The sequence below is a fragment of the Trichosurus vulpecula genome, chromosome 3, assembly GCF_011100635.1.
Source record: "Trichosurus vulpecula isolate mTriVul1 chromosome 3, mTriVul1.pri, whole genome shotgun sequence".
Lineage (NCBI taxonomy): Eukaryota > Metazoa > Chordata > Mammalia > Diprotodontia > Phalangeridae > Trichosurus > Trichosurus vulpecula.
This window is the reverse complement of record NC_050575.1, coordinates 208,478,371-208,491,792: the sequence shown is the minus strand read 5'-3', so window position 1 is coordinate 208,491,792 and position 13,422 is coordinate 208,478,371. Positions and strand designations below refer to the sequence as shown.

The 13,422-nt window shown below is 43.7% G+C and overlaps 1 protein-coding gene across 2 annotated transcripts in view; it reads left to right on the top strand.

Annotated features, from left to right (window-relative positions):
• The window catches only part of DNMT3A (DNA methyltransferase 3 alpha), a 120,902-nt gene that overhangs the window by 88,265 nt on the left and 19,215 nt on the right, over positions 1-13,422 (top strand). For both annotated transcript variants that reach the window (XR_005009887.1, XM_036750279.1), the window contains 10 exons: positions 6,029-6,244; positions 6,786-6,944; positions 7,188-7,295; positions 8,209-8,365; positions 8,758-8,913; positions 9,045-9,089; positions 10,203-10,282; positions 11,402-11,514; positions 11,786-11,969; positions 12,242-12,326. Coding sequence is in view for 1 of the 2 variants with exons in the window: in XM_036750279.1 (XP_036606174.1) it covers positions 6,029-6,244; positions 6,786-6,944; positions 7,188-7,295; positions 8,209-8,365; positions 8,758-8,913; positions 9,045-9,089; positions 10,203-10,282; positions 11,402-11,514; positions 11,786-11,969; positions 12,242-12,326 (1,303 nt within the window). In the remaining variant the exon portion in view is untranslated. The remainder of the gene's footprint in view (positions 1-6,028; positions 6,245-6,785; positions 6,945-7,187; positions 7,296-8,208; positions 8,366-8,757; positions 8,914-9,044; positions 9,090-10,202; positions 10,283-11,401; positions 11,515-11,785; positions 11,970-12,241; positions 12,327-13,422) is intronic.

Sequence of the window (13,422 nt, the reverse complement as noted above, 5' to 3'; positions counted from 1 at the left end):
TTAAATGTGAATTATAGCATCACATAAGAAAGACAAGGTTGCAGAATAACACTTTAAGAGATGATGTGGAAAGTGTTGTGGGAGATGACTTGAGTTTGGCATTGTGATCTCTATGCACCAGAAAGGAAACATGTCAGCTAGACTGACATCATAGAATTTGGCAACAGGAACGCACTTTTCCAGCCTTATTACACATCACTCTTCTTCATATAGTCTTTTGTCGTTCAGTCTTTTCAGTTGTGTCCTGACTCTTCCTCAACCTCATTTGGGGTTTTCTTGGCTTCTGGTCAGCCAAATTGGCCATCTTGTTCCTCATACAAGATGTTCCATCTCCTATCTCAGCTTTCCACGTGCTGTCCCCACCCCCCCCCCCTTTCTGGGAAAGCCCACTGTTCTCACCTCTGCCTCTTAGAATCTCTCATTTCCTTAAGACACAGCTATAGTCTTGATACCTGCCTTTGCCAACCATCATTCCCCTGTTTTGTCTCTCCCATTAGAACATAAGCTCCTTGAGGGCAGGAACTGTTTAACTTTTGCCTTTGTACCCTTAGCATCTAGCACAATGCCTGGCTAGTGGAAAGCACTTAATACTAATTGCTTGTTGATTGATCTATAGTAGACTTATAATTGGAGAGGCTTCTCAATGAATTTCTGCTAGAGACTTGGACTTGGAATTAGAAGACTTGGGTCCAAGTACTTCTTTTAGACACTTCCTAATTGTGTGATCATGGGCAAGTCTCTTAACTTCTCTGGGTTTCAGTTTTGTCATTCATAAAATGAGGGGTCTGGACCGGATGGCCTCTGAGGTCCCTTCTGGCTCTAAATTTATGTGTGATCCTAGGATTCCAAAATTAAAAGCAGGAAGATGGAGTGGGGCAAGGGTAGAGTGGGCAATGCCTTAAAGTGATTGGGGAGGTTTGGGGAATGCAGAGACTGTCAGCACAGCCTTCTGCCTGAACCAGGGGGAGCTTGACTTGGACATTAGAAATTTAGGTGCAGTTGCCTGCCCATTAGTAGAAAGAGCATCAAAGTCTGAAACTGTGCCATTAGAGATTGAGTCTACAAGAAATTTATTGCTTGGGGAGTTGGGGTAGGCTAATATATTAGTGGACCCTACTGTGAGAGGAAATCTAGAGAAGAATTTAGCCAGGAGTGAAAGAGTGAATAAGAAAATAATTGATTGAGCTCTCAAATTGTATGAACACTGTGTTATGCACTAGGAATAAAAGTAGGAAAACAAGACAGTCCCTGCACTCAAAGAGCTCGCATTCTAATAGGAGGCAACACACAGGAGGTTTCAGCTTCAAGTTAGATGGGAAGGACCTGTAGTCCTTAGGGTGCAGCAGCCATGTAGATGATAATACATCTTCAATGCCATTTCCATGAATAAAACCATGTTGGTTTCTGATTTGGCATTTGACAATGCCAAAGACTTTGGGGTTAAGAATTTTGTTGTCTGGGTCTTCAGTGGTTTTGCCTGGGGTAGAGGCAGCTTCCCAGCCACATCTCCACTAGTATTACTGCCTTGGACAGTGGATGTATGTGCCAGGCTGGTATCAGAAGTAGTGGGGGGGGTATGGGTATGGGTATGGGGATTGGGGGGACTGTAATTCCTGGGACTCTTATTGGTAACGGGTGGTTGGTATTGGTGGTGGCAGGGCTGGTGAGCCCTTTCTCCACATTGGTTAATTTCCTCAGTGATGGCTGTGAGGACAGGACCAGTGATATTGGTGACAACTGTAATTTTTTTTTCCAAAAAAAAAAATCTTTTTAAATTCATTTTTGCATTCTTTTTAAATTTTGAATTCCAAATTTTCTCCCTACCCCCACCCACTGAGAGGGTAAGTAATAAATCAGTTATAATGTGAAATTGTGCAAAACATTGCCACATTAGCTGTATTTCCCCAGAAAAGCAAGAAAAAGAAAGAAAGTGAGAAAATTATATTTCACTTTGCACTCAGTTCATTAGTTCTCTCTGTGGAGGTGGATAGAATTTTTTCATCATGAATCCTTTGGAATTGTCTTAGATCATTGCATTAATCAGTAGCCAAGTCTTTCACAGTTGATCATCATTATAACATTGTTGTTACTGTACACAATGATCTGGTTCTTCTCACTTCACTTTGCATCCGTTCATATAGGTCTTGCCATGTTTTTCTGAAACCACCTCCCTTGTCATTTCCTAGAGCATGATGGTACTCTCTCCCAGTCATATGCCCCAACTTGTTCAGCCATTCTCCAGTTGTTGAGCATCCCCTCAATTTCCAACTTTGCCACCACAAAAAGGGCTACTATAAATATTTTTGTACATAGAGGTTCTTTACCTTTTTCTTTTGTCTCTGGGATGCAGACAGGGCCTAGTTTCCATTTGTTCTCCGGAATGGTTGAACCAGTTCGCTACTCTACCAGTAGTTCATTAGTGGATCCATTTTCCCTTCATTCCCTCCAGCATTTGTCATTTCTGATAGGTGTGAAGTAGGTACTTCACTGTTGTCTTAATTTACATTTCTCTAACCAATAGTGATTTAGAACATTTTTTTAATGACTTTAATTTTCAACTTCTGAAAACTGCCTGTTTAATATCCTTTGACCACTTATCAATTGGGGAATGGCTCTTATTTTTGTAAACTTGACTCCATTCTATACTCAGTATATATTTGAGGAATAAGCCATTATCAGAGAAACTTGCTGTAAAATTTTTTAATATGATTTTATTGTCTATGGTTTTTAGCAAAATGGAGTTTCCTTGATTATCTCTTTTAATTAGGTCTATTTTTGCTTTGCTTTATCTGAGATCAAGATTACTACCCTGCCTTTTTTTTTAAATTTAGCTGAAACGTTAGATTCTGCTCCAGACCTTTATTTTCAACTAAGTCCTTCTGTTTCAAATATGTTTCTTGTAAACAACATATTGTTGGATTCTGATTTCTAATCCATTCTGCCTGCTTCTGTTTTATGAGTGAACTCATCCCATTCACATTTACAGTTAGGATTCTAACTATGTATTTCCCTCTGTCCCATTTCCTTTTTTGTTTGTTTTTTTTTGAGGCAGCAAGGCAGGGCAATTGGAGTTAAGTAAATTGTCCAAGATCACACAGCTAGTAAGTGTGGCGACTGTCTGAGGCTGGACTTGAACTCAGGTCCTCCTGACTCCAGGGCTAGTGCTCTACTCACTGCACCACCTAGTTTCCCCATCCCATTTTTTTTTTTAATTTTTATCCTGTCCCTCAAGTCTATTTTGCTTCTAACCACTGCTTCCCTTAACCTGTCCTCTCTTTTATCAACATCTCCCCCTCCCCCTTCTCTTATCCTCTTCCTTTCCTATTTCCCTATTTGGTGAGTTACATTTCTATACCCAACTGACTGTATATATATATTCTCTCTTTGAACCATTTCCAGTTGCAATGAGATTCAAGCATTGTCTGCCATCCCCACCTCCTTTATTCTGCTCCACTGTAAAAACTCTTCCTTGTATGCCTCTTTTATATGAGAAAAATTTCCCCATTCTACATGTCCCTTCCCCTTTCTCCCAATACATTCCTTCTTACCCCTTCCTTTTTTGGGGGAGATCATTCTAACATAATCGACTCACATTTGTGCCCTCTGTCTACATAAACTCCTTTTAACCACCCTAATAATGATAAAGTTCTTAGAAATTATATATGTCATCTTCCCATATAGGAATGTAAACATTTTAAACTTTATTGAAACCCTTGTGAAAATTTTCATGTTTATCTTTTTTATGATTTTTTTGAATCTTGTACTTGAATGTCAAATTTTCTCTTCAGCTTTGGTCTTTTCATCAGGAATTCTTTAAAGTCCTCTATTTCATTAAACAGCCTTTTTTTTCTTCCCTGAAGGATTATACTCAGATTTGCTGGATAGATTACTCTTGGTTGTAATCCTAGCTCCTTTGCCTTCCAGAATATCCCAAGCCCTCCAGTTCTTTAATGTAGAAGTCACTAAATCTTGTGTGAACCTGACTGGTGCCACAATATTTGAATTGTTTCTAGCTGTGTGAAGTATTTTCTCTTTGACCTGGATCTCTGGATTTTGGCTATGATATTCCTGGGAATTTTCATTTTGGGATCTCTTTCAGGAGGTGATTGGTAGATTTTTTTCTATTTCTATTTTACCCACTGGATGTAAGGTATTGGGACAATTTTCCTTGATAATATCCTGAAATATCATGTCCATGCTTTTTATCTGATTACAAATTTCAGGCAGTGCAATAATTCTTAAATTATTTCACCTTGATCTGTTTTCCAGATCAGTTGTTTTTCCAGTAAGATATTTTACGTTTTCTTTTTTTTTTCATTCTCTTCACTTTGTTTTATTGTTTCTTGATGTCTCACGGAGTCATTAGCTTCCACCTGCCCAATTCCAATTTTTAAGGAATTATTTTCTTCAGTGGGATTTTTTTTACCTCTTTCCATTTGACCTATTCTGCTTTTTAAGGAGTTTTTTTTTCCTTCAGTGAATTTTTGTACCTCTTTTACCATTAGGTCAACTCTGTTTTTTAAGGTGTTATTTCCTTTCAATTTTTTTTGTGCTTATTTACCATGCTGTTAATTTTCTTTTCTCAATTTTTCCTCTACCACTCTTATCTCTTTCTTTAACTCTTCCAGTAATTCTTCTTGGGCTTAGGTCCAATTAGTGGTTTTTTGGAGGCTTTGCTTGTAGCTGTTTTCATGTTGCTGTCATTTTCTGAGTTTATGTTTTGGTCTTACCACTGCCTGCCACAGCCAACTCCTTATGGGCAAATTCTTTTGTTGTTGTTGTTGTTGTTTGTTCATTTTTCCAGTCCATTTCTTAATTTTGAACTTTATGTTAAAGTTGGGCTCTGCTCACCTGGGAGGGGGGGGCACTGTCCCAAGCTTCAGGCTTTTTTTTTTTTATGCTGCTGTTTTCAGAGCTAATTCTAGTGATATGCAAGTTTTTGGTGTTTCCAAGGTAGTGTGATCCTGGGAGAGGTATGGTCACTGCTCTCTTGGTTTGCACTCTGGTCTTTGCCTGGGAAGGGTCCTTGGGACCAACCCCTAGCATTCTTTTGTGCCCTGGAACTGTGACCCAGAACTGCATATACTCAATAGAATTGCCAGTTGGTGCCAGCTTTACCCTGTGCCAGCAAAGGATCCCCGGTAATTTTTCTGACCAGTTGTCTGACTCCCTTACTACCTCTGGGCTGAAATCTCCTCAAGCTGCTGCCACGGAGTGCCAAATAGGCCTCCACCCAGGTGTCACAAACTCCTTCCAACCTCCTTAATTTTCTTAGGCTGGAAAAATGTCTCACTCCAATCTTTTGTTGGCTCTGTTGCCCCAAAATTTGATTTGAGATGTTATTCTAAAGTTGTTTGAAGGAGAATGTTCAGAGAGTTCAGCTGGCTTGCTACTGATCTACTCTCTTGGCTCTGCCATAGACACTGCAATTCCTGAGACTTCTTGGGGTCTTGGTCTGTGCTAGGACCACCAGAGAACAAGGGGAATGGTAATTGCATTGCTGGTAGTGGTTTGGCCCACCTGGCACCTGTAACCTCCTGTTTCTGCTCAGGGCTGTCTTGCTGCATCACTTCTACGTTTATGATAACTCCCATTTCTTTGGTTCTTTTAATTTTTCAAAGCTCCTCTATGAGGGACTCAAAACCTTGGGCTCTTCAAATGTGAGAGAATAGATTCCTGGCCTGTTAAGAGATTATATGAAGATTAATTAAAGATGAGACTGGGGAGTGAGATTTCTTAACTGAAAAAAAAAAAGAGCCCTAGAGAAGAAATGAAGGGGGTAACATTCAATTTGGGAAGGATGGCTTATAATTGGGAGTATTATTTAATTTTTTTACTAAGTGAATTGATTCATGAAGTTTACAACATCTAGGAGGAGTGGCTATCTTCCTGCCATTCTCTTTGCAGTTTCAATATTCAGGGAATCTTCTCTCTGAAAGCAAAAGCCCTGAATAAGCTTTCCCTTGGGAAACCTCGATGTAAGTGCAATGACAGCTACATTGGCTATTTCTCTCTCTGTCCTCCTCAGGCTGAGAAGAAAGCCAAGGTCATTGCAGTGATGAATGTCGTAGAAGAAACCCAGGGATCTGGAGAGTCGCAGAAGGTGGAGGAGGCCAGCCCTCCTGCTTTACAGCAACCTACTGATCCTGCTTCCCCCACTGTGGCCACCACACCTGAGCCAGTGGGGGCTGATGCTGGGGACAAGAATAATGCTAAGGCCACTGATGATGAGCCTGAATATGAGGTGAGTGTTGGGGCAGTCCATCTCTTTAGGAAAAATAAACTTTGTTGATATCTTTTCTTTTCATGTCATAGTCATTTCCAGTTACTCCTCTCCTCCTGCCAGTGTATTTCATAATTTAAAAAACAAAAGCCGAATCATTCTTATCAATAATACTATACTCATAGTCCATCTATCTCTTCAGTGAAAGGAGGGAGTGCATTTCCTCACCTTTTCCTCCCTGAGCCAGGATTGGTCATGATAATTTCTCTAGTTCTTTCCTGTACTTAACTTGATACCTCGCTGGGCTCTTCGAGTTCCTCTTTCTAGCCTCTTTATTCTCCCACTGATCACTGACTTCTCCCCCAAGGTTCAAGCTTTTATCTTCCTTAAGTCCTTCACCCTCTCAATATACTAAATTTGCTTTCACATTTCAACAACTCCAGGATGCCCTTTTGCCCCATGTCTGTCACAGAAAGTAAATGAGAGATCTTTTGCAGTGAGAGAATGGGGGTGGTATCCTGATGACAATTATAATAATAATTTTTACTTCTTTGGGCTGCAGGATGGCCGGGGCTTTGGCATTGGGGAACTGGTATGGGGAAAACTGCGGGGCTTCTCCTGGTGGCCTGGCCGCATTGTGTCCTGGTGGATGACAGGCCGAAGTCGGGCGGCTGAAGGCACTCGATGGGTCATGTGGTTTGGAGATGGCAAGTTCTCAGTGGTGAGTTCTTGGAGGCTCGTGGCTGTTGGGGGAGGGTGCCACTTTGGGCACAGGACCTCCAGCCCTCAGCCTGGGGGCAGACGGAGGTGGGTAGCATCTGAAATTTGAATGGCATGGGAATGATCTTTAACAATGCTTGCTATTTCCTGCATCCTTTCTAACTCAAGGTGATGGTTTGTGGTCTTCCACAACCTCAAGAGTTCTTGCCCGACCTTCACTCTGTTGACTTGGTATTTCTCTCAGGTTTGCGTTGAGAAATTGATGCCACTGAGCTCCTTCTGCAGCGCCTTCCACCAGGCCACATATAACAAGCAGCCTATGTACCGGAAAGCCATCTATGAGGTCCTTCAGGTGAGTGTCAGAGGCTGAAAGGTGAGAGGGAGGGAAAGGCCAGAAAGGTGAAGTTGGAGGGTTGGAAAGTTGGTGACTAGTAGAGAGAGAATAGACCTTTCTTAGATCTTAAAGGGTCTAGCCAACAAGCTGGAGTCCATTCATAGGAGGATCTTCCAAAGAAACAAGGTCTATTAGTAGGTAGCCTAGAGGACAAAAGCTGGGGAGGTGGGGGATAGATTGTTGAGTGTTAGGGAAAAACACTTGCTATCTTTTTTCTTCAAGTAAGGGGCATGTCATGGTAGAGAGTGATCAGTTAACAGGTGTTAAGTGCTGACAATGTGCTAGGCTCTGGGGATAGATATGAAGCCCAAAGTGAAACAGCCCCCAATCAAACAGTTCAGGTTAGACTTTTTTCTGTTTGGCCTTGAAGAGCAAAGGTAGGACCCATGGATGGAAGTAGCTGGCAGATTTCAGTTCACTGTAATCAAAAGTCTGCTGATGATAAGTAGTGTCTAAAAGTACAATGGAATGCTTCAAGAGGTAGTGAGCTCCCTACCACAAGAGGTCTTCAAGGAGAAGCTAGATATTCATTTGTTGCAGATGTCAAAGAAGGGATTCATGATTTGGACCAGGGTTGTACCAGATGACCTCTGACATGCCCTTCCAGCTAACTCTTAAGTCTGTGGTCTGTGAGGCCCTCTGGCTGCAGTCCCTCCTCTTCCCTTCACCTCACCCCCTTTCTACTCTGTTCTTCCTCAGACATTCTCCTCCTTCACTCCACCTGATCTGTGCTCCGCCCGCCCCCCTTCTACTCCCATATCCTGGCTATGTCCACTCCCACTGCTCTCCTCTAGTCTGGCTGTGCACCTGCGATTCTCTCCCTTACTCCAACCTGGCCATGACGCTCCCCCCCTAACGTGCTGCCCCACAGGTGGCCAGCAGCCGAGCCGGGAAGCTGTTTCCGGCCTGCCCTGAGAACGATGACAGTGACACAGCCAAGGCCGTGGAGGTGCAGAACAAACAAATGATCGAGTGGGCTCTGGGTGGCTTCCAGCCCTCTGGCCCCAAGGGCCTGGAGCCACCAGAAGGTAAATGCCAAAAGTCCAAGCCATGTACTCCAGCTGGACAGAGCTTGGACTAGGCAGAGGATTGGGGAGAAGGCGGGGGGAAAGAGTGTGCAAGAGAGTAAGCGCATGTACACTCAGAAACCAGTGGTAGTTGCCATAGGCCTCCCCTCTTTCTGTAATCAGAGCAATAGCTTGGTGGGGGAGCTGGCCCAATGGGGACCCCAGGGTTCACCCTACTTCTCCTGCTTCCCCCCTCCAGAGGGTTTGGACATTAGAAACTAGAGCTAGACCTGAGACCGTAGCCCAACTCTAGCTAGGACTGGGATGGTTAGAGACCAGCTTTGGGTCTCATTGTTCCTTACCTGGCATTTTGTTAGCCAGTAACCAGCTCTTCTACCCTCCTCCCTGTACAGAAGAGAGAAATCCCTACAAGGAAGTTTACACTGACATGTGGGCCCCAGTAGAACCTGAAGCTGCTGCCTATGCCCCACCTCCACCAGCCAAAAAGCCCCGAAAGAGCACAGCAGAGAAGCCCAAGATCAAAGAGATCATTGACGAACGCACAAGAGGTAGCCGTGGCTGCAGGATATACTGCCTGCTGGAGACTGTTGGGAGGGGGTTGATAGGCCACTGGGCATGGACAGCCACCAAAACACTTTCTACTCTTTGACACTTTCTTTTCTTTTTGTTATCTCTGCAGAGCGGCTGGTATATGAGGTGCGGCAGAAGTGCAGGAATATTGAAGGTGAGTGAGTGGATTATGGCTGGGACGACTTGTCTTCTGCCATCTTCTGGGCTTCTTGGGGAATCTACTTAGAAGATACTTGCTAGGAACCCAATGTATACAGCTGCTATTTACATAGACACATTGTTTTACCAAGCCTACAGGCATTTCCCTACTCATTTAGGGGAAAGCATCCACAAATATCCTTGTTACCTCTATATAAATCTCTTCATTAGTTGAAGGGTAGGGAGGGGGAGAACCCAAAGTGTGCAGGGTCTTCTTCCAAGTCCCTATTCAGAAATGTAGTCCCTGGCTTTAACCCCTGAAAGAGAGGAGAGCCAAGATTCTGGGTTCCAGAATCGTATTCCTATTAGCGATGCTACCAGACTATCTGAATTAAGCCAAATCGTTCCCCATCCTAGTTATTTATCATCAAAGTAGATACACCCACCCCCAGCTCCTAGGGCTATTGGAAACAGAAGCCCAGGAATGGAACTGCAAAGCTGCCTTCTTTCTATAAGGTTGTCTTGAATACAATGGTTTTGTGCCTCTAGATGTGCCAGTGCATCCTACAGAAACTTTACGAGAAGAGGCTTATTTCTGTTATTTGGCTTCCTTTCAAATGTCCTTTTAAAAATTATTATTATGAACTTAATCATAAACATGAACATTTTAGTACCAAAAGAACAAGAAAGTGTTGGGTATGAAACAGCTTTTTTCTCTTTTTAATTTTAAGAAGCATATGTTAAATTTAACACAGTAATAACAATACCATCCTCATTGTGTTCTATGGAGCCCTGTTAAGGCCAAGTAGGATTGGAGATGGGCCATGGATGAATTTTCTTGATGACCTGAGTTTGGAGATCTTGCTTCTCATAGTGAATACTCCTTAATGGCTTTGTTTTTATTTCTAGTAGACATTGCTGCTCCAGGAGATAAGAATTGGCATCCTAGATCTAGGGAACACACATTTTCCCCTCTAGTGCCCTGGAGAACTTTTCCATTTCTTTCATGACCTCTCAGCTCCTTCATGCATCACACCTTTCTCCCTTTTCCTCTTGACATGCTGAGCCAGACTGGGCAAGGCATTAGTCATATCCCACTGAGATGCCTACCTGCCTTATCTGTCCTCAGACATCTGCATCTCGTGTGGGAGCCTCAATGTCACCCTGGAACACCCCCTCTTCATCGGAGGAATGTGCCAAAACTGCAAGGTAGGGGACAAAGAAACAAGTGTTGTCATGTTGCAAAATTCAAGAGACTCTTTTCCCTACTCCAGAAATGTGGTTCCTTACTTTCCACTCTTCATAGTCCTTGGCAGGGTTGGATGAGGGGCTATGGGCCTCTTGTAATGATGGGAAGAAGATATGGAAGCATGGAGTTTCTTCTTTTGGGTTGATAAAGATTCTGTCCCATCCAAGACTTCTCCTTGGGTTCCCTGTTATTTTTCTCCTTCGAAAAATTTCTTACCTTGATGTCCTGTGTTCTCTTTTATTGGGAACCCTGTTTCTTGGGCTGTCCCCACCCCAGGGCCTTGGTGAGTGAAGGACAGAAGGAAAGATTAAGGGAAAATGCTAAGGAAGCAGGGTTGACCGAATCAAAGATAACTAGCTGACCAGTCGTCATCACCCCAGATTTCTTCTTGTTATTCCCTATTAGAGCTAGAGGGGACCCTTAGAGGCCATCTCATCCAGCCCTGTCATTCTGAGGTTATTTTGACAGAATCAAGAGAATGACCTGCTCCCACCTTGCCCTGTGAGCCTGGATTGGACTTGGGGACATAGAACCACATTTATTTCCCTCTCTTTTTTTTTTTGGAGGGGGGAAGGCAGGGCAATTGGGGTTAAGTGAGTTGCCCAAGGCCACATAGCTAGTAAGTGTGTCAAGCGTCTTGAGGCCGGATTTGAACTCAGGTCATCCTGACTCCAGGGCTGGTGCACTACTCACTGTGCCACCTAGCTGCCCCACAGATTTATTTCTCAAAGGGACCATAGAGACCATCTAGCTCAAACTCATTTCAGAGGAGAGAAAACTGAAAGTACAGAAAAAATAAGGGACTTTACCAAATTAACCAAGGGAGTAAATAGCCAAGACAGAATTTGATCCTGCTCCTCTGACTCCCACTTTAGTATCTTCCTGTTGCAGCATACTGCCCCGTTTTAGTTCTGGCTGAAGTCTCCCGGGTAAGGCTGGCATATGAAGCTAGGACCAGCGAAGACAGTCTTGGGCTGAGGGTTTGGGTTCTGGGCCTGGCTTTTGCCCCGGTTTCCTGAAGGTTGGGGGAGCTGGCCCTCATGCTGGTACTTTTTGGGTTTTGCCTCTGATGCTTATAGAACTGCTTCCTGGAGTGTGCCTATCAGTACGACGATGACGGCTACCAGTCATATTGTACTATCTGCTGTGGGGGCCGAGAGGTCCTCATGTGTGGGAACAACAACTGTTGCAGGTGAGGGCAGTCCCCAAATCCCCAGCACCAAACACATGTTCATCCCGGGTCCTCCTGCCTTGGCATTGGCCCCAACACTTAGCATCATGTCCCCAGGCACACCTTGCCTCTAGCCCCGGGCTGGCTCTCCTGCCTCTTAGGATCAGCTGACACCCTGTCCCAAGTTCCATGCTTTTTGCCTTGTCCATTTCATTTCCAGATCTCCGCCCTAGGGTTCAGAGAAGCCAGCAGAACTAAAATTATCTTTCTTTCTTCTTCCCCGGGGTCCCAGGTGCTTCTGTGTGGAATGTGTGGACCTCTTGGTTGGACCAGGTGCTGCCCAGGCAGCCATCAAAGAAGACCCCTGGAACTGCTACATGTGTGGGCACAAAGGCACCTACGGGCTGCTACGGCGGCGAGAAGACTGGCCATCGCGCCTCCAGATGTTTTTCGCCAATAACCATGACCAGGAGTTTGTGAGTGTCCCCCAGGGGCCGCTTCTCCCTTTATCTTCCTATGGACAATCAAAGCTCCTGCCCTTCAATCTGGGGTTCTTTGGCATTAGATGGAATAAACAAGAGGAACCAACCTGAGCTCAGGAATTAATTGGGGTTGGTGAATCTGAAGATGTTGAGGCTGAGGTGGGATGATTCTGGCTATAAGATAGGCAAACATTGTCTGAAGGTAAACCTCTCTTTAAAAGTCTTATGCCCCAATACTTACTTAGTTTCTTGTGCTTCTTACTTAGGACCCTCCCAAAGTTTATCCCCCAGTCCCAGCTGAGAAACGGAAACCAATCCGGGTGCTATCTCTTTTTGATGGAATTGCCACAGGTGGGTAAGGGGCTGAGGTCTTAGACACTGGGACTCCTGATTTCTTTATATGGACTTCTTAGGGCAGGGATCATAAATATGGAGTTGGAAGAAACCTTAGAGGTCAACTAGTCCAACCTCCTCATCTTGCAAATGAGGAAACTGAGGCCCAGAAAGGTTGAGTGACTTGTCCAATGTCATCATAAAACTAGTAAGTGGCAGAGATGGGATTTAAACCCATGACTTCTGACTCCAAAGTTGTTTTCCATTACGCTGTGATCACCCTCCTTTTTTTTCTAATAGTATTTTTTCTCAATCACATGTAAAGACAATTTTCAACATTCATTTTTGAAAGAGTTCCAAATTTTTCTCCCTCTCTCCTTCCCTTCTCCAAGATGGCAAGCAATCTAATACAGGTCATACATGTGCAATCATGTAAAACATATTTGTGATCATCCTTGAGATAGAAGTATCTATTTTCAGAATTTTCATTTCTTCACAAGAGTTAGAAAGAAGGTAGGGAGAGATCATGATCCTAATATTAACTACAGCTCCCTGAGGAAGCTACAAACACCCAAAGATGAGGATCCTGGCTTAGTTATTACATCTTCTGCACTGACATGCTATGTGAACCTCAAGGGGTGAGCTCCCTGACTAGTCTTCAGTTTGAATAATGTTAATAACATATATCTAGCACTTAAAATTTTGCACACTGATTTACATATATTCCAACAGCCTTTTGAGGTAATATTTATCCCCATCTTGTTAGCTGAGGAAGTTGAGACTCAGAGAAGTTATAAGCATTGCTCATGGTTACACACAGGTAGTAAGTGTTGGAAGCTGGATTTGATCCGGTATCTTCCTGACTCCGGGTCCAGCACTCTTTCCTGTATCCACTGTACATACCATGCTGCTTCTAAACTACTTTGAGGCCTCGGAAATGGATTGTAGATCAGACTTGACTTAAGATATTCTCTCTAGAGCTCAGCTCCTTGGGGATGAGGCTACACAATTGGGAGTAATTCCAGGTCTTTTGCAGACCCAATTTCAATTTAAGTCAGCCAGAGGCTTTTGCCCCAGGTTGGACATGTCCTATATCAGCAGGTCCCACTGAAGC